Here is an 18,589-nt window from a genome sequence, read left to right on the forward strand (position 1 = left end):
TGGTGGTTTTTTTAGTCTTTCCTTCCTTTGTGGGCTGGGCACTTGTCTTGCCCTCTTTGTGGGTTCCAGTGGGGCCTCTTGGGGCTGAGTGGGAACTGATGCCCTGCAAAGATCTGCCTTCTTTTCCCTCTTTAAAGTAAAAGCATACAGCTTGAATGAAGTAGCGAGTGTGGGGAAGTGCTCAGGGCAGTGAGAGCTGGATTGGAAGCTCTTCTACAAGCTGTGTGACAATGGCTTAGTCATTTCACCTCTCTGGACCTCGTTTTTTTGCCTTTAAAATGGGGATCTTTGGGGTCGCTCATCATTGGGGTTTGGAGGTGATGAAACGTGGCTGAGGTCACAGAGTGCTCAGCCTGGCACGGGAATCAAGGCAATGCAAGCAGAAAGTGTTAAAGCCTCGGCAGGTGTGTGCCCCTGGACCCCTTGTGGGCAAGCCCCCCCCTGCTTCTCACTGGGGCAGCCTTGCCTCAGCTCTGGCCCCAGAGCAGGGCCCCATCCCAGCCCTGGGCTCAGGGTAAAGCAGTGCTGTTCCCAAGGCCTTCGGCTGAGCTGGTTTGACCAGCCTTGTGGGCACCTGAGGGCAGGTGGGAAGGGAGGACAATGAGACGGAAACTGGCCTTAAGAGATCAGAACCTGTGTGCCAGTTCTTGTTTGCGAAGCACCAGGAACTCCCTGCAGGCACTAGGTCTCCCATCCCCAGGCCTTTGCACAAAAGATTGTGACAGGGAAGTCCTGGTCTCTCCCTGTCCCCAGGGAAATGCCTCTTTCAATACCTTAAGCTGTGGTTAGCCTTTCCCAGCCTCTGGTCTAGAGTCCTGCACTAAGGTTATTCTGTTTGCCACCTAAGTCATGGGTGCTGTTCTTAGCAATAAGACGTTTCTTGGGAGTTCCTTTGTGGCTCAGCGGTAATGAATTTGACTAGTATCTATGAGGACTCAGGTTTGATCCCTGGCCTCCCTTGGTGGGTTAAGGATCTGGTGTTGCCATGAGCTGTGGTGTAGGTCACAGATGCAACTTGGATCCCATGTGACTGTGGCTGTGGTGTGGGCTGGCAGCTGTAGCTCTGATTCGACCTGTAATGGGCGCAGCCCTAAAAAACAAAAGCAAAAAAAAAAAAAAAAAAAAGGTTCTTCACCTCTCTGCCTCAGATTCCTCATCTTTAAGGTGGGGGTATGTTCCTACCTTGTAGGATAATGATGTAAAGGTCTCAGAACAGTGCCTGACACCTGGGAGGACATAGGAGATTAGCTGCTGCTGTTATTATTATCATCACCACATCATCATCTTGTTATTTATTAATTTGGCTGCACCTGTGGCATGTGGAATTTCCCTGGCCAGGGCTCGAACCCAGGCCACAGCAGCAATCTTGGCTGCTGTAGTGACAACACTGGGTCCTTAACTGCTAGACCACCTGGGAACTCCCATTATCATTTTGTTTATTATTATTATATTTTTTTGGCTGCCCCGAGGTGTATGGAGTTCCCGGGCCAGAGATCAGATCCGAGCTGTAGTTGTGGCCCAGGCAGCAGCAGTGGCAATGCTGGATCCCTGAGTCATTGTGCCAGGTCGGGGGTGGAACCCCTGTCCCATTGCTAACCTCATTGTGCCACAGCAGGAACTCCTTCATTATCATTTTAAAATGCAGAGTGCACTGCACATCCGGTGGTTTGCTAAAGCGCCTTACGAGTGTTTATTTCATGTAACCGTCTCATTAACCCCGTGACACTGCCAGGATACTCCCATGATCCCCACTTTACAGATGAGAAATCGAGGCTCTGAGACATGCAGTGGCTCACCCATGACCATGTGCCTGGTCGGGGGCAGAGCCACATATACTTGACTTCATTGCCCCTTTGAGATAGGAGGTACTGGATCTGTACCCAATTCACAGATGAGGAAACTGAGGCTTGGAGAGTCAGGTGCCTGTGGTGAGGGACAGTGTGATTCTTGCTGCTGGAGAAAGGCGGCTGGGCTTCAGAGACACCTGCACAGACCTACCAGGGGCCGTGAGGTCAGAACAGACACTGTGTCCCCAGCCTGATTCCTAGCACCTGGCTTTCCTCTGCTCCTGACCTCCTCTGTAGGGGGAGGTCAAACCACTTTGTTTTGTTGCTCATTTTCTCTTGACACACAGGCTCTTTGAGGTCCTTCTACCTCTGTCCTCCTCCTCCTGGGACATGGGTGTCTGTTCTCCCTCCCATGTCAGCCCAGGGTCCCTCTGCCCTTTGCAGGAACTCATGATACCCAAAGGGGCTGCCTGTGGGTCCCTTCTTGCCATCTTCTCAAGGATGGGGACCAGTTTCTCCCAGTTGCCCTTGAACCTGCAGCTTCCCCATTTGGGGCCTCTTTTCTCTCCTGGGAAATTAAGCAGACTCACTTCCTGAGTGTGTCCCAGCAGGCCTGGGAACAAACCCCCTGTGAGAGCCCCTCCCAGGTCCCGGCAAGGCAGAGCTAGGTTGTGATGCTTCCCAAGGATCTGTAGGTGGAGAATGTGCTCCCCACCTACCCCCAGTTGTGCAAGGCCTGGAGGATGTGATGCTGTGGAAATAGGAGTCCCATCCCCGGAAAGCCTCCGCCCTCGGAGACCTCCCCCGCTGCTGGGCCTCTTGCTGAGTACCGTCCAGACTTCGTCTCATGCAAGTGCACAATCAGCCATCCTCTGAGGCTCCTGTTTGCAGAGGAGCTCAGAAGGGCTAAGTCACTTGTCCCAGGTGGCAGAGCTGGTAGAACCCACATCTGATTCCAGAGGATGTGCCCACTTCACAGATGAGGAGACTGAGGCTGAGGAAGGTTGTCTGGCAGATTAGACCCCCGGCCAGTGAAAACCAGGGAGGGCTTGGCGTCCTGTGCTAACCAGCCACGTGGCAGCTGCTTGCTTCCTTTCCTGTCTCCACATCCCCTCTCAAGCTCCACGAGGCCCTTTTGACTTAACCTGTTCACATCCTGGGGGCTCTGGGTTTTCCGTCTGTTTCCTCCTGTGGTCGCTTCCTACTCCTGAGGAGGAAGGGCAGATGGGGCTGAGCTAGTGCTATGCAGACTGTCGCATGCATGGAGAGACGTACTGGGGACAGTGAGATGACTTTTCACCAAATGAGCAGAGCCATGACCCCAAGCCCAGAGCAGGGGCAGAATATTCTCAGCCAAAGACCCCCCGTCAGTCTCCCTTGGAGATAGTTGACCATGAACCTGACCCCGAGCTGCACAGGTTTGCCTCACGTTTTGTTTTTTATATTGATGGAACCATGGTGCACTGGTTCTTTGCTTTTTGGCTTTTAAAAATGTCTTAAGGGAGTTGCCGATGTGGCTCTGAGGGCTAAGGATCCGGCATTGTTTCTCTGGTGACCTGGTTCAATTCCTGGCCTGGAGCAGTGGGCTGAAGATCTGGCGTTGCCGACGCTGTGGCGTAGGTCACAGCTGCAGCTTGGATTCAGTCCGGGTCTAGGACCTTCCACATGCTGTGGGTACAGCCATTTAAAAAAAAAAGAAAAAATTAGGGATATTTTGAAACTGCCTTATTGGGATATAATTCACTTATCATACAGTTCACTGCTTTAAAGTCTATAGTCAGTTTTAGAACATTTTCATCACCTCCAGAAGAAACTCCTTACTTATGAACCTTCAACCCTCCCTTCCCCCAGCCCCTGGCATCCACCAGTCTGCTTTCTGTCTCTATGGATTTGCTTATTCTGGTCATTTCATAGAAGTGGAATTCTACAATATGTGACCTTTTGTGTCTGGCTTCTTTCACTTAGTGTCATGCTTTCAAGGTTCACCTATGTTGTAGCAGGTGTCAGAACTGCATTCCTTTTCATGGCCAAGTAATATTTCACTGCTGCAGGCCAGCTGTTCTGAGTGTTGCTGCCTTCAGAACAGGGCCTTCAGGAATCTAAAATCTTAGTGTCCCCTGACGCAGCAAGCCAAGCTTGGAGTGCTGGCGGGGGAACAGGAAACAGCACGGAGGGGGGGAGGACACGGAGGAGCCTGGGCCCCAGGCAGGCTCTGCTTTCCCTCTCTGAGCCTCAGCCTCCCCGTCTGGGGCAGGACAGGGGCCAGCTGTGTGTTTATAGAACCTTCCCTCTCTGGTGGCTCTGAATTCTCTGTGCATGTGGCCCTTCCTCCTTCTCAGGACAGGTTGGTTCTAGTTTCTAGGCCTGAATCTGAGACCCACTGGATGTTCTCATTTTAAACAGCTACTCTCCTTCCACCTCTACCCACCTGGGTGTGCCTCCTTGTTCCCCAGGAATACCAGCCTGTGCCCTGGGTCCCTTCCAAGGCCATTGCCTGCTAAATTCACAGAGCTTAAGTAAAGGTGAGCAGGAAGCAGCCTCTGAGAACAAAGGACGGCCTTATGCTGGAAGGTCAGGCAGGTGAGGGACTTACCTGCCTTCACACCTATAAACCGCAGCCTCTAGGACTCAGCGACACCTGTGCCCAGAGACAGGGTAGCTGTGTTTGAAATTCACCCTGTCCTGCAAGCATCTCTTTCCTTTTTTAAAATCAGCTTCACCTGGAGTTCCTGTCTTGGCACAGTGGAAACGAATCTGACTAGGAACCATGAGGTTGCAGGTTTGATCCCTGGCCTCACTCAGTGGGTTAAGGATCCGGTGTTACTGTGAGCTGTGGTGTAGGTTGCAGACGAAGCTCGGATCTGGCGTTGCTGTGGCTGTGGTGTAGGCCAGCAGCTGTAGCTCCGATTAGACCCCTGGAAAGCTCCATATGCCATGGGTATGGCCTTAAAAAGCAAAAAAACCAAAAAAAACAAAAAACAACCACCAGAAAACCAGCTTTACCTAAATTTAGTTCACCTACCCTACAACTCACTCACGGAAATGTGCAATACAGTGGTTCCTAGTATATTTGCAGAGTTATGCATCCATTTTACAACATTTTCATCACCCCCTAAAGAATCCCCTTACCTTTAGCCACCATTCCTCATTGCTTCCAATACCCCTAGCAACCACTAATCCACTTTCTGTCTCTAGGTGTATTTATTCTGGACATTTCATATAAATGAAATCATGCACTGTGTGGCCTTTTGTGTCTGGCTTCTTTCACTTAGCATGGTGTTTTTGTCTTCCTTTTTTTTTTTTTTTTGGCTGTGCCTCTGGCATGTGAAAGTTCCCACGCCAGGGACTGAACCCATGCCACAGCAGCAGCCCAAGCCACTGTGCAATGGCAATGCCAGATCCTTAGCCCACCGTACCACAAGGGAACCCCCTTGCATCATGTTTTTAAGGTCCATCCGTGTTGTAGTATCTATCTGTAGTCCGTTCTTTTTTATGGCTGAATAATATTCCATTGTATGGGACCATGTTGATCTAGTTCTCTGTGGGCAGACATTTGGGTGCTTGTACTTAATGCTGCTGTGAACCTGCATGGACAGGTTTTTACGTGGGTGAATGTGGTCATTCCTCTGGGGTATATACCCAGGCGTATACCTAGGAGTAGAATCACTGGGTCACCTGGTAACTCTACCCATGGAGGACCTGCCAGACTGTTTTCTCTAAGCCAGCATCCTGCTACTCTGATTCCAGAAGGGCCAATGCAGGGTATCCCTACTTGGGGTCTATGACGGGCCTCAGGTGGTCTCCTCCTCAGAATGGGGTGCATATCTTGTGTCGCTGTGTCTTCCTGGGGAGCGGGGGTGGGTATTCAGGACATTTAGCAGATTCACAAAGACATTTTTGAGCCTCCAGACCTGCCCTGGTCCTGCCAGTCCAGACCTGAGAAGAGCAGGCGGAGTAGGGCAGCATTTTCCAGTCTTGTCTTGTGACTCTGAACTGTTCTCCTGGGGGCTGCTCAGGATGAAAAACACAGCTTGAGGAGTGGTGGACATGCCATCTGACACCTGCTTTCTTTTCTTGCTCTTTTCCCGGTGTCTTTCCTCCTCGGAACCCAGCAAGGAGAACTTCAACAATGTCCCTGACCTGGAGCTCAACCCGATCCGATCCAAAATCGTCCGTGCCTTCTTTGACAACAGGTGGGCCCTTCTTCCTGACCTGCCAGTGGTGGGTGACTTTGTCCTTGGGGGGAGCATTTTGCCCTTGTAACTTCTTGCGTTGCTCATGTGCTCAGAACAGTCCCTTAACCTAATGCAGAGAAGAGAGGGTTGTTTCAGGTGGGAGCTATGAGTACAGGTCCGGGGTCTGGCAGTTCTGTATTCATGGCTGGTGATTTGGGACAGCTCACTCAACCTTTCTAGGCTTCTGTATTAGTTAGCTATGGCTGTGTAACAAATCACCCCCAATCTTAGCAGTTTAAGACAATATGTATTTATTAGCTCACCACTTCAGTGGGTCAGGGATCTGCATTCTCAGGCTCAGGGTGGGTCAGCTGGGCTTCAGTCACTCGAAGGCTTGACTTGGGGAAGCTCTGCTTTTGAGTTCAATCACGTGGCCATTGGCTGGCAGCATTTCCTGGACTGGTCCCCAGAGCTGTCACACCTGGCAACTGGCTTCCCCTAGTGTAAGATACGCCAGTGAGACTGGGCATCTGAGATGGAAGACACCATCTCTTGGGAACTTAATCTTGCAAATAACATCCCATCACTTTTGCTATAGTCTCTTCATCAGAAGTGAGTCGCTGGGTTACCGCACACTTGGAGAGGGGACTCTACAGGCATATGAATACTAGGAGGTAGGATCACTCTCGGGGGGCGGGGGAGGGGGCATCAGTTTCCTCATTATTGCTTCTAGAACAGAGGTAATAATAGCATCTGCCTCTGGGGGTCGCTGTGAGGCTACGTTGAGATAATGCATGTTAAAGAGCTAGGGTAGCTGGCATTATGTTCAGCACCCTGGCTTACAGGCAGAGGAACTGAGGCAGAGAGAAGCACCGTGGGCACCGTCTCAGAGCTGAGGCTGAGACCAGCTCACGTCCCCAGTGTCCAGTGTTGTCAGAGTTGAAAGAGTCCATGTCCCTCAGTCCACTGTGTCTGAGGCTCAGTGGGGAGTGGGCACACCTTCCCCAGGCTGCCCACATGGGCCCGTGACTTGACATCCTATGCCTGCAGAAACTGCTGAGAACCGGGGAGTGGGCAGAAAGAGGAAGGGAACAGGCATGTTGGGGCCATGTGATGGGTGGAGACTTCCCGGTTGGGTTTCAAGTTGTATGAGCCCGAACCACCCAGCTCTGGTTCTGCCAGGGCTGTGGGGCCCCGAGCAAGATGCTGGGCCACCCCCATTCACAGGGTGGAGCTAGGGGGTCCTCAGGATGCCCCAGAAAATGCCGAGGCCTTCCTCTAGGGCCTGCGGGGCAAGACCTCAGGAGGGATTGCCCAGGAGTTAACTTAGGCAATGCAGAGAGAACAGAAGTGCATGTGCAAAGGCCCTGTGGCATAGAGTACAGAACTGTGAGTGGCAGAGAGGAGGCCTGGCTGGAGCACAGAGAGGCCGAGCATGGTGAGAGTGTGGTGTGGGCAGGGCCACATTTTGCAGCCTCTAGACCATCTTGAGCTCAACCTAGGAGCAGCGGTGGGGGATTCTGATGGGCTTTGAGGCGGGGTGTGGAGGATGAAGCAGGTTTGCATCTTGTCGAACTCACTGGCTGCCAGTGGGCTGTCGGACACTGAGGCCAGGGTCCCCCAGGCTGGAGTGAGGGCTCCTGAATGGAGCAGGATTGCAGGGGGTGGCTTTGAGACCCCTGGGAGGAGGTGACAGAGGGAAGGTGGGATCTGGAGGTGGAGGTAAGAGATGATTCCAGAGGAATCTTCTCAGCACATTGTCGCGTTTGCCGGAGAAGGAAGGTTTGAAGTCACACAGTCAGTGGTGATGATGGGAATGGAATTCAGTGACCCCACTTTTTTCCCCCCATTTTTGGCTGCCCCCTGGCATGTGGAGTTCCCAGGCCAGGGATCAGATCTGAGCCACAGCTGCAACTCATGCCGCAGCTGCAGCAATGCTGGATCCTATCTTTTAACCCACTCTGAGGGGACCAGGGATCAAACCTGCGTCCTGGCACTGCAGGAACTGCCCCCCGCCCAATCTGCTTTTTAATCCTAATGCTGCCTATGGAAGCCTGAGGGAGGCCTGAGTGGGCAGAGAGGCAGAGCAGGATGGGGGAGGGGCTAACAGGAAGTGGAGGTGGGAGAGATGCAGCCCCTAAAGTGGAGATGTCGCACTGTCTGGGTCTAGAGATGGAGGAAGGTAGTAAGGTGTCCAGAGCCTGGTGCAGCCTGATGTGAGAAGGGGGTGTGTGCCTGCGTGTGTGTCTGTGTGGCTTGTTTCCAATGGCTGGGTGAGACCTGGCCAGTTGTGAAGGTGGCTGGGCCCCAAGGACCCAGCCTTCTGTGGGGCAGAGCTGAAGGGGTGGTGAGTCCCATGGCACTTGGTGCACTCAGGTGAGGAGAGGAAGGTGCCCTAGAGGTATCAGCAGGCCCTGCCCACTGGGGGCCAAGGGCCTGGCTGCCTGGCTTTTCCGTCCTCACAGCTCGCCCTGCAGGGAGAGTGGTTGAGCTGAAGGGAAACCTCTGGTGTCCTGACCGGGGGGTGCATTTCACAGGTGCCCACACTGGTCCAAACGTTAAGATCTGTGCCTTTTACTAGATGTAACTTGCAAACTCTTACATTCAGAATGGATAAGCAATGAGGTCCTGCTGTACAGGACCCGGCAACTATATCCAGTCTCTTGGGATAGAACATGATGGAAGCTAATAGGAGAAAAAGAATATATATGTCTGGGTCATTATGCTGTACAGAAGAAATTAGCACAACATTGTAAGTCAACTATACTTTAATAAAAATAAAATTAAAAAGACAAATCTAGCCCGAGGTTATTCAGCCCTCAGCTGTCCCCCGTGGGAGCTGGGAACAGATCCAGGAGCTGTTTTCAGCTCTTAGGGTGGAATTCAGGTGTTGCCAGGCCGATCTTCATGACTGGCACCTCTGTTAAGGGGACAGAGCATGGCAGGGGCCAGAGTGTGCGCAGGGGCCAGAGCTGTCACCTCCCTCTGGCCCAGAGGACAAGAAGGAGTGCTCTAAGAGCCCCCCACCTTAACGGAGCGTCTGAGGTTGGGACAGTGCTGTTCAGGGCAGGTGCACATGGCTCGGAGTCACCTGAGGGATGGAGGAAGGGGTGTCTGTCAATCAGACAACATTGAGTGTCCAGAGGGTGGAAAACCAGCCTTTGGGCCCCCGAGAAGGGGAGTGTGACGGGAAGGGGTGGCGAGGGCTGGGCTGGGCAGCTGGGACTGAGCCTCAGGGCCCTGGAAGACCAGGTGGTGGTGGGGGTTGGGGGTCACCCCAAGAGCTGGAGGAGCTCCCGTGGGGCATAAAGCAGGAGCACAGTGGAGTCTGACTGGCTTTTTGCAAGGCTCATTCTGGCGTGTGTGGGGTGCCCCCTGGGGTGACAGAGGTGGGGCCAGGTGTCCCTGGAGTGAAGAGGAAGGGCCCCAGATACGTCAGAGGAGGGAAGCTGGTGACTGACTGGATATGATGGGGAGGGAGGGGAGGGACCCCTGGGTCTGCAGGGCATGTGGCTCACAAGGCACCAGCTCTAGGGAACTGTCATCAGGAGATGACACAGGAAGGTGAGCAGGAGGAGAGGGTGGGCGGCAAGGGGTGGCGACAACCTCCCCCGTGGGTCTTGGGGCCTCAGCCTTGGGTGGCTGCTGAGAGACACCATGTGGAGAAAGGCCCAGGTGAGTCGATGGGCGGCCCGGAAGCCTCCAAGGACGGGAGGCTTAAGGAAGCGCTTCCCCAGCCTGGACCCCAAATGGCTCAGCGCCTCTGCGTCCTTCACATCTCGTCCTCTAAGCGCTGCAGGGAGGTGGGGGAGCGCTCAGAGGAGGGGCTGAGGTGGGATTTTGCTTGCCAGCAATACCAGCATCCGCCTTGCTTCCTAAGACCTAAGACAACTGGACAGTGAACTGAGAAGCTGGTCTTGGAGGGCAGTTTGAGCCAGATCCACCCTCAGCTCAAGGGCTCCATTCCTTACAGGGTCATCAGAAAGTTAGGGAAGTGAAAATACTGCTCTTAGTCAGGCCTCCTTTCCAAAAGAGCGGTCTTGTGCTGGGTTGCAGATTTGGATGTAGCTCCCGTTCTTATATCCTGCAACCCTGGCCTTGGGTGTCCTGCCGTGGAAATGGAGTGGAGAGCAGGTACGTCTGGCTCCATGTGCTATGTCTGGGTTTATTCTCGTCACCTCTCGAGACCGTGATGTTGGCCTGTGTGGACCTCTCCCAGGGACACTAGGTGGGGAGGGACCCTTCGCCTCTGAATCAGGTCCTGATGCTGAAGCAGCCGGGTCTCAGCCTTCCCTGATTGGGACACCTATGTGGGCTGCCTGTCACGTGTCCCCCAGAGCTCACCTCTGTCCCTCTCGCCGTGGTCTGAACCCTTTGAGAAGGACCTGTAGCCCAACCGCAGCGAAAATACCTCCCAGGAGCCTGATAAATCCCAGGGCTCTTTTTACTCCCTGTATACCAGGTCTATGCCCCTGACAGCAAGAACTCAGATGATTAAAAATCTGTCCAGTGGAGCAGTGGGAAAACTTTGTAACACAGAAGATTCCAGGGACAATTGAGAAAATAGCACTCAAAGATGGGGCTTCCCCAGTCCAGGGGAGAGCCCCTCCCCTCTCAGACTTGTTTCACCACCAACTTCCCTGCTCCTGCGTTTCACCTGCCTTGGAATGGAAGACTGGGAATGGTGAGATCTCTAAGCTGTGCAGTGAGGCGCATGCCTCGGGGGCAGAATTTAAAAGGGAGTCGATGGGCCCCTAAAGAGAGAGCCGCAAGCTTATTTCCTTTAAGCTGAGATACGGGCCCAACCTCGAGTGGGAACCAAATGCATTTGACAAGGTCTAGCCCTTGACTGTTGGTCATCCTGGGCCAGCTGAAAACTGCCCCCCCTCCACCCCTAACCTTTCCTTTTTGTTTTTTTTCCTTCTTTTTTGGCCCTGCAGCAGATGGAGCTCCCAGGCCAGGGATCAGGTCTGAGGCACTGTTTCGACTTACACCAAAGCTGCAGCACCGCTGAATCCTTTAACCCACTGTCCCAGGTTGGGGATAAAACCTGCATTCTGGCACTCAGAGATGCCGCCGATTCTGCTGCACCATGGTGGGAACTCCTGAAAGCAGTTCCTTTGCAGAGAGGGCAGAGGGAATCCCTCTGCCTGTCAGCCTGATGGCAACCTGGCCCTGTGGAAGTGGGTTAGTGGTGAGGGTTTGGCAGGAGCCTGTGTTTGGCCAGAGTCCTCTGTGAGCTGTTTTCTCAATGACTCTTCTCTGCTGGGACCCGCACCCAGCGGCTTTTCAATGCACTCACATGCATTTGCTGACTGCCCATGTGTGCCGGCCCTGGGGCAGGTCCAGCCTTGGGTTCGTTTTCAAGCCCCTCTGGAACTTGAGTCCTTTCTTGACCCCTCAGAAAAGCACTTCCATAGGGACAACCTCAAACCTGCCCTGATTTATTAGAAAACCTGCAGTCATTGGTGAACTTTGTACTTTGCTGGTAAACAGATTATTACTCAGAGCTCCCTGCAGTGGATCACTGAGCTAGATTTCTTTTCTTTTTTTTCTTTCTTAGGGCCACACCCGTGGCATATGGAGGTTCCCAGGCTAGGGGTCAAATTGGAGCTGCAGCTGCCAGCCTACACCACAGCCACGCCAGATCCAATTGCATCTGTGACCTATTTGGCAGTTTGTGGCAATGCCAGATCCTTAACACACTGAGTGAGGCCAGAGATCGAACCAGTATCCTAATGGATAGCTAGTCAGGCTCTTAACCCGCTGAGCCACAGCAGGAACTCCATGTGTTAGACTTTTAAGCAGCTGATAGAGAGCAGGAATTGGCAAACTTTTTCTCTAAAAGGACAAAGAGTAAATATTTTAGGCTTTGTGGGCCACATGGTCTCCATCACAACTGCTCAACTCTGCCTTTGTAGCTTGAAAGCAGCCGCAGATATTATGTAAATGAATGGGCCTGGCTGTGTGCCAATAAAACTTTATTTATGGATGCTGAAATTTGAATTTCATGTAATTTTTACTTGTCATGAGACGCTGATCTTTTTTTTTTCTTTTTTTACTGTTCTTTTTTTTTTTCTTACCCCCCAAACATTCTTTCAGCCATATAAAAACATACAAACCCTTCTGAGCTTATGGGCTGTATAAAGAGAAGCAGCAAGTGGGATTTGGCCCCTGGGCTGCAGCTGGTTGACCACTGATCTGAGGGAAAGGGTCAGGAGGAGGACCTGAATGAGTAACTGCCTTGGTTTCCCTCCCCATGTTTGCAAGCCCAGCTCTGGGCACGGTAGCCACGCGGGCAGCCCTCCATCCCAGCCCTTACCAGTGGCTGTGCAGTTGCCTGTGTCCCCCCACTGATCTCCCAGGTGGCAAGTTCTGGGGGAGCACTGGGGAGGGTGGCATGGGGCTGGACTAAACCACCTGGGGGCCCCGGTGCCCCCGAGAGCAGGTAGTTGGGAAGCAAGACCCAAGGCTGCGACAGCTATCATAGGTGAGGTGCAGAAGAAGGAGACTCCCTCCCTCCCTCCCTTCCTTCCCTTCTCTTCTTCCTTCTTCAGGGCATATAGAAATTCCTGGGTCGGGGATTGAATCCAAGCCATAGTTGCGACCTATGCTGCAGCTGTGGCAATGCCCGATCCTTTAACCCACTGGGCAAGGCTGGGGATTGAACCTGCGACACCACAGTGACCCAAGTCGCTGCAGTCAGATTCTTTTGTTTGTTTGTCTTTTTGCTTTTTCTAGGGCCACTTTCTGCGGCATATGGAGGTTCTCAGACTAGGGGTCTAATCGGAGCTGTAGCCACCGGCCTACGTCAGAGCCAAAGCAACTCGGGATCTGAGCTGCGTCTGCGACCTACACCACAGCTCATGCCAACGCCCGTATCCTTAACCCACTGAGTGAGGCCAGGGATCGAACCCGCAAGCTCATGTTTCCCAGTCGGATTCGCTAACCACTGCACCACGATGGGAACTCCCTGCAGTCAGATTCTTAACCCACTGTGCCACAGTGGGAACTCTGAGACTCCATTTGTTTCTAAGACATTTCTGACACCCCCTCGTTGTTCCCACAGAAACCTGCGCAAGGGCACCAGCGGCCTGGCGGATGAGATCAACTTCGAGGACTTCCTGACCATCATGTCCTACTTCCGGCCCATTGACATCACCATGGACGAGGAGCAGGTGCAGCTGTGCCGGAAAGAGAAGCTGAGATGTGGGTGTCCTGGGGCCCCTCCCCCAGCACGCACCTGGCCGCTTTCGTGTCCCCATGTCCTGCCATGACCCTGCACGGGGTGGGGAGGTCAGGGAGCCCCAGCCGAGGCCTTTGGGTGGTTGGTCCCAGTTTTCACAGCACAAAGGGTGCACTGGTACCTCCCCCTTCTCCTAGGCTGCCCTACGGTGGCCTCCCTGTCCACACTTCTCGGCAGCTAGTGGTTTTCTGGGAATAGAAGGGGGTGTGGGTGGGGAAAGAGCCAGGCCCTTGGTTCAGGCAGACTTGGTTTAGTCCAGCCCTTTTACTAAGTGGCTGGGTGATGTGGAGCCTGGCGGTGGGGGTGAGGGCTGAGCACATGGGTGACTCTGAAGGTGGGTGTGGATGCCGTCACCCAGGCTCAGGGGTGCTTCCTGGCAGTTCCTCTCTTCCCCTCCCTGGCCCAAAACTTGCCACCATACACAGCTTCACATGGTGACCTCTGTGGGGCCCATCTGCCCCAGAGGAGCCTCCGCTGGCCCTAGGCTCTGAGGATTTCACTTGTGATCCAGCCTCCGGTGGGCGGGCACAGGGTCCCAGGGTGGCGTGCGTCACACCTCCCTCCCCCATGCACTTTCCCATGACTCCTGACCTTCCCCTCCACCCCACCCAAAGCGGTGTCTACAGGGAAATGTAAACACTGGGCTGGGCTATACTTAGCTCGGGATGTCCACTGCGGGCTGCTGGGGATGGAGGGGGGTGGGTCCTGGTGTCAGCCCGGCTTCGATTATTCCAAGGGTCAGGGCAGGTGTCATGGGGGCTGTGGGGGGACAGACTCTGGTTCAGACCCTTGGCTGGCCCTCCCTTAATGGGGTGACTGCAGGCAAACGCCTTGCCATCTGTGAAGCTTGACTGCCCAGTCTGTGCAATGGGCTCAGGGCAGCCCTGGCCTCAAGGGGCCATATGAGGAGGAGGGAAGTGATGCCTGAGCAGCCCTGGGCTGGATAACGGGCAGGGCTGAGGAGTCTGTGAGCTTGAGGCTCCCTGAGGCTGAGCTGGGTGGGGAGGGTGTTGGAGAGGTCCCCTCCTCTTAACTCCTGCTTCTGTCGGGCTGCAGGATGCTGAGCGATGTCAGTAAAGGAACCCCATGATGTCACTAAGAGTGAAATAACCAGAGCAGGTGCTAATGTCCCGGTGCTGTCAGGGGCCCACCCAGGTCAGCTGGGGCGGGATGTTGGCAGTGGGGGCTGTGACCTGACACAGGCCCTCTTGCGTCTCTCAGGAGTGACACTTTGGAATAACATTGACTTTTGCTAATGAGACTGTCGCGTCATGTGCCCTCACACTGTGCCAGGCAGTCGCTGGCCCTAGTCCACCAGCTTTTGCTCCCCTTACTGCACCATGAGGTAGACGTGTTACTGCTCCCATTTTACAGATGAGGAGGCCGAGGCTCAGAGAAGCTAGGTCACTTGCCCAAGGTCACCTACCAGGAAGTGGTCAGTCTGGCCCCATGGCCTTCGCCCTTGACCCCTGTGCTTTGGCATTTAGGTTTCGTTATTGAGGTCTTTTGCTCAGTTTGGGGCAGGGAAAAGTTGGGGGAGCAGGGGACCATGGGGCTCCCCTCTGCCTCGCCTGACTCAGACCCTCTCTCCCCCCTGCCACCCCCAGTTCTGTTCCACATGTACGACTCGGACAGCGATGGCCGCATCACCCTGGAAGAGTACCGAAATGTAAAGTATGCTCCCCCGGGCCGGGACCCCTGGATGGAGGCCCGAGGTCATGTGTCTCTGCCCCGCCCGGCAGGTGGTGGAGGAGCTGCTCTCAGGAAACCCCCACATCGAGAAGGAGTCTGCGCGCTCCATCGCCGATGGGGCCATGATGGAGGCGGCCAGCGTCTGTGTGGGGCAGATGGTGAGAGCGGCCAGGACTGGGATCCCTGGGTCCCCACCCTCCTGCACCTGAGCCATGCCCTGCCCTGGTATTGGTCTGTGTTTCTGGAAGGTCCCAGAGGGCAGAAGCCATACATGTCCTGCTTGCCACTGTATCTGGTCCTGGCCCAGAGCTGTGCTCAGGGGTCCCTCATGGCTTTCCTGTCCCCCCAGGAGACCAACCTGAGGGTTGTACCAAGCAGGGTGTTTAGACTCAGCTGTGTAGCCTCCCCAGGCCCATGGGTAGCACCTGACATAGTACCAGGTCTGGACAGTGGAAGGTTTGCTCTATTTAATTTTTTTAATTAAACAAAATTTTTATGGCCACACCCACGGCACATGGAAGTTCCCCGGGCCAGGGAGATGATCCGAGCTGCAGCTGCCGCCTATACCGCAGTGGTGGCACTGCTGGATCCTTTAACCCATGCACCAGGCTGGGGCCTGCACCTCCCCAGCAACCTGAGCCACTGCAGTCTGATTCTTTTTCTTTCTTTCTTTTTTCTTCTTCTTCTTTTTTTTTTTTTTTTTGTCTTTTTAGGGCCCTACCCGCAGCATATGGAAGTTCCCAGGCTAGGGGTCAAATCAGAGCTACAGCTGCCAGCCTGCACCACAGCCACAGTAACGTGGGATCTGAGCCACATCTGCGACCTACACCATAGCTCATGGCAACGCTGGATCCTTAGCCCACTGAGCGAGGCCAGGGATTGGACCCACATCCTCATGGATACTAGTTGGGTTTGTTACTGCTGAGCCACATAGGGAACTCGTGCAGTCAGATTCTTAATGTATTGTGCCACAGAGGGAACTCCCTATTTATTTAACTATTAATGAGAGCATTTGTGGCCTGAAGGGCAGGGGTCTGCAGAGAGCTGCTCTTTAGGGCCCATGATCTGGGGTGCAGTGGTGGTGACATGTAGATAAAGCAGAGGAGAGGAGCTTGGCCATGGGGGCTTGTGCACTAAGGAGGGTGGGACCCTCCTCACCCCCTCACCCCGCCTCACCCCCCTTCACCCCCCAGCTGGAAGAGACGAGAGGATTCCATCAGAGGCCCTTGCGAGGCTGCCACCGTAGCCCAGGTGGAGGGCCTGGGCTGGAGCTGTGATGGGGAGGTAGGCAGGTGTGACCATGGTGGACACACCTGAGGCTTGTCAGGATCTCACTGGTGTGGAGTGGCTGGGTCGTTCCTCGGAGCCATGCTGTCAGGCCTGGGGTGACGTCGGGCGGGTTAGAGCAGGTCCTCCACTTGGCACTGCTATCACCTGGGGCCGTCCTGGGGTCGTAGGATGTAGAGCAGCATCCCAGGCTCCCACCCGCTAGATGCCAGTCACACCCTCGCCCTCCAAGTTGTGATAACCAGATGCTTCTCCAGACGTGGCCCAATGTCCCTGGGAGAGCAGGGCTAAAGTCACTCTCAGTGCAGAACCGGTGAAGCAGGGGGAGGGGCACGGAACACAGGTCAGTGGAGTGGTGACGGGCGCATCGTATGAGCAGTCACTGCCAGCATTCCTGAGCTGGGACTGTGCTGTTGTCTGGTGGCAGGGGCCTCAGCAGGTTCCCCAGGAGGCTCTAGGCGCCCCCCTCCAACATGCTCCTCTCCCGTGGGGTGACCACACAGCGTATGTGTACACCGTGCTAGGTGCTTCACCAGCATCGCTTGGTAGATCTGTAGCCTTGTTTCACTGGTGGGAAAACCAAGGCTCAGAGACATAAAAGAATTTTCTGGAGGTCGGGGGCAGCGACCTTTGCTGTGCAGGGTCCACAGGGACCCTGAGCCCCCAGGGGCTGTGCACATGGGCCCGTGACCACCTCCATGGACTCTCTTCCCTGAGGGGGGGTGCGGGGGGCGTCCCACCGAGGCTGTCCCCTCTGGTGCCTGTGTATTTGCAGTGGCTGTAACTCCAGGCACCATCACGGCTTCCGGGTCACCTCATTCCAGGGGAGGTGTTTTCTTGCTGACCCTGCTGTTTGTGCCCAGGCCTGTTGTCGGGTGGTGGCGGGCCCAGGCCTGCCCCTGGCGGCGGGGATGGGGGGCTGCGGTCACTTTAGTGGCCTGTATTTTATCTGTCTGCTCCTGGGGTCCAGGGGGAGGCTTCTGGCGTTGGTGAAACCATCCCACTCAGCAAATTAACCACCGCAGAAAGGCCTGGTGACCTCGGTGCAGAGCACAAGGGATCCCCTGCCGGGTTGCCTGAGCCAAATTCCCATTTGATTTAATTACATTCTCTTCTTTAAATTGTTCCCCATCCCACTCCAGTTTCAATTGGCGACAGTTTTCTTAATTTGCTGTAGTAAAATTGTTGGCAGCTGGCAGCTGCTGATCTGCATAAAATCCTCACAACCTCAGAAGCTGGGGCATTTGGGGAGCCCATGCCGTGTCTCGGGTGTGCAGCTTTCTTGACTTACGGGTCCTCCGTGTGCTCTTAAAATAGTTTCTCTTGTAATCGTCAACCCAATAGACACAGAGGCGTGCAGGGCAAGGGGCAGCCGTGTCAGTTCATACCATCTGGCCTCTGGGGACACTTAACGTTTCTGTCCGCACCACTGGCCAAAGGCAAATGATCCATGGCCCTTCTGTAATGGCCTCCCAAGGCCAGTTATTGACGGGGGCTGTGATATCTTTCCAGAGTGCTCTTTCTGGAAAGCCGTCTTGTGCCTTGAGGGTGGGGTGGCTGTGCTCGGGTCTCAGCCTGGGGTGCTTCCCTTGCCTCCCAGCCCCTCCTGCTGCCTTCTCTCCACTGGTGCCCACCCCCCAGCCTGGGTCCTGGGCCAGCAGGGCCTTGTCTGTAATTAGCTCTGCACTGCCCTGGGAACCCGGGGTTGCCGGCAGGGAGAGGCCAGCCCCTCTGCCTGTACCTGGGGACAGAAAGAGTGGGGAGCCTTAGGGACTGGGCTGGCTCAGGCCTAAGAACAGGGGTTTTTCCTAAAATGAAAAAGCATATCTAGGAGTTCCCGTTGTGGCTCAGTGGGTAATGAACCCGACTTGTGTCCATGGGGACATGGGTTCAATTCCTGGCCCCTCTCAGTGAGTTGAAGATCTGGCATTGCCATGAGCTGTGGTGTGGGTTAAAAATGCTGCTTGGATCTGGTGTGGCTGTGGTGTAGGCCAGCAGCTGCAGCTCCGATTTGACCCCTAGCTTGGGAACCTCCATATGCCATGGGTGCGGCCCTAAAACGACCAAAAAAAATATATATATATATCCAAGATGAGATTAAGAAGAGAAGTCACTTCTGGGGGCTTTTGTGAGGGTTGCATCAGGTTATGGTAATAACATTTGTGAAGCACACAGAGCAAACACTGGTAGTGCCTGCTGGTGTTTTCTTAAAGACATGTTGGAACAAATTTCAGAGCAGTCCAGAAAGAGAAATGCATCTCTCCCGCCCCTCCTCCCATCAGCCTGTTGCTTCGCCCTAAAGAGAACTACCCTCAATGGAGTTTTTCCTGACATAGTGTGTCTTTTAGTTTTGTTTTTTCTTTAATTATTTTTATTATACTTGATTTACAATGCTCTGTCAA

The 18,589-nt window shown here is 54.2% G+C and overlaps 1 protein-coding gene across 1 annotated transcript in view; it reads left to right on the top strand.

The window, feature by feature from the left end:
- Nucleotides 1–18,589, top strand: part of TESC (tescalcin) — a 70,317-nt gene that overhangs the window by 34,390 nt on the left and 17,338 nt on the right. Inside the window, exons 3-7 of the mRNA XM_021073708.1 lie at nt 5,900–5,980; nt 10,019–10,096; nt 13,032–13,171; nt 14,816–14,877; nt 14,951–15,058. Coding sequence (XP_020929367.1) covers nt 5,900–5,980; nt 10,019–10,096; nt 13,032–13,171; nt 14,816–14,877; nt 14,951–15,058 — 469 coding nt within the window. The remainder of the gene's footprint in view (nt 1–5,899; nt 5,981–10,018; nt 10,097–13,031; nt 13,172–14,815; nt 14,878–14,950; nt 15,059–18,589) is intronic.

The sequence above is a fragment of the Sus scrofa genome, chromosome 14 (genome assembly GCF_000003025.6).
Source record: "Sus scrofa isolate TJ Tabasco breed Duroc chromosome 14, Sscrofa11.1, whole genome shotgun sequence".
NCBI lineage: Eukaryota > Metazoa > Chordata > Mammalia > Artiodactyla > Suidae > Sus > Sus scrofa.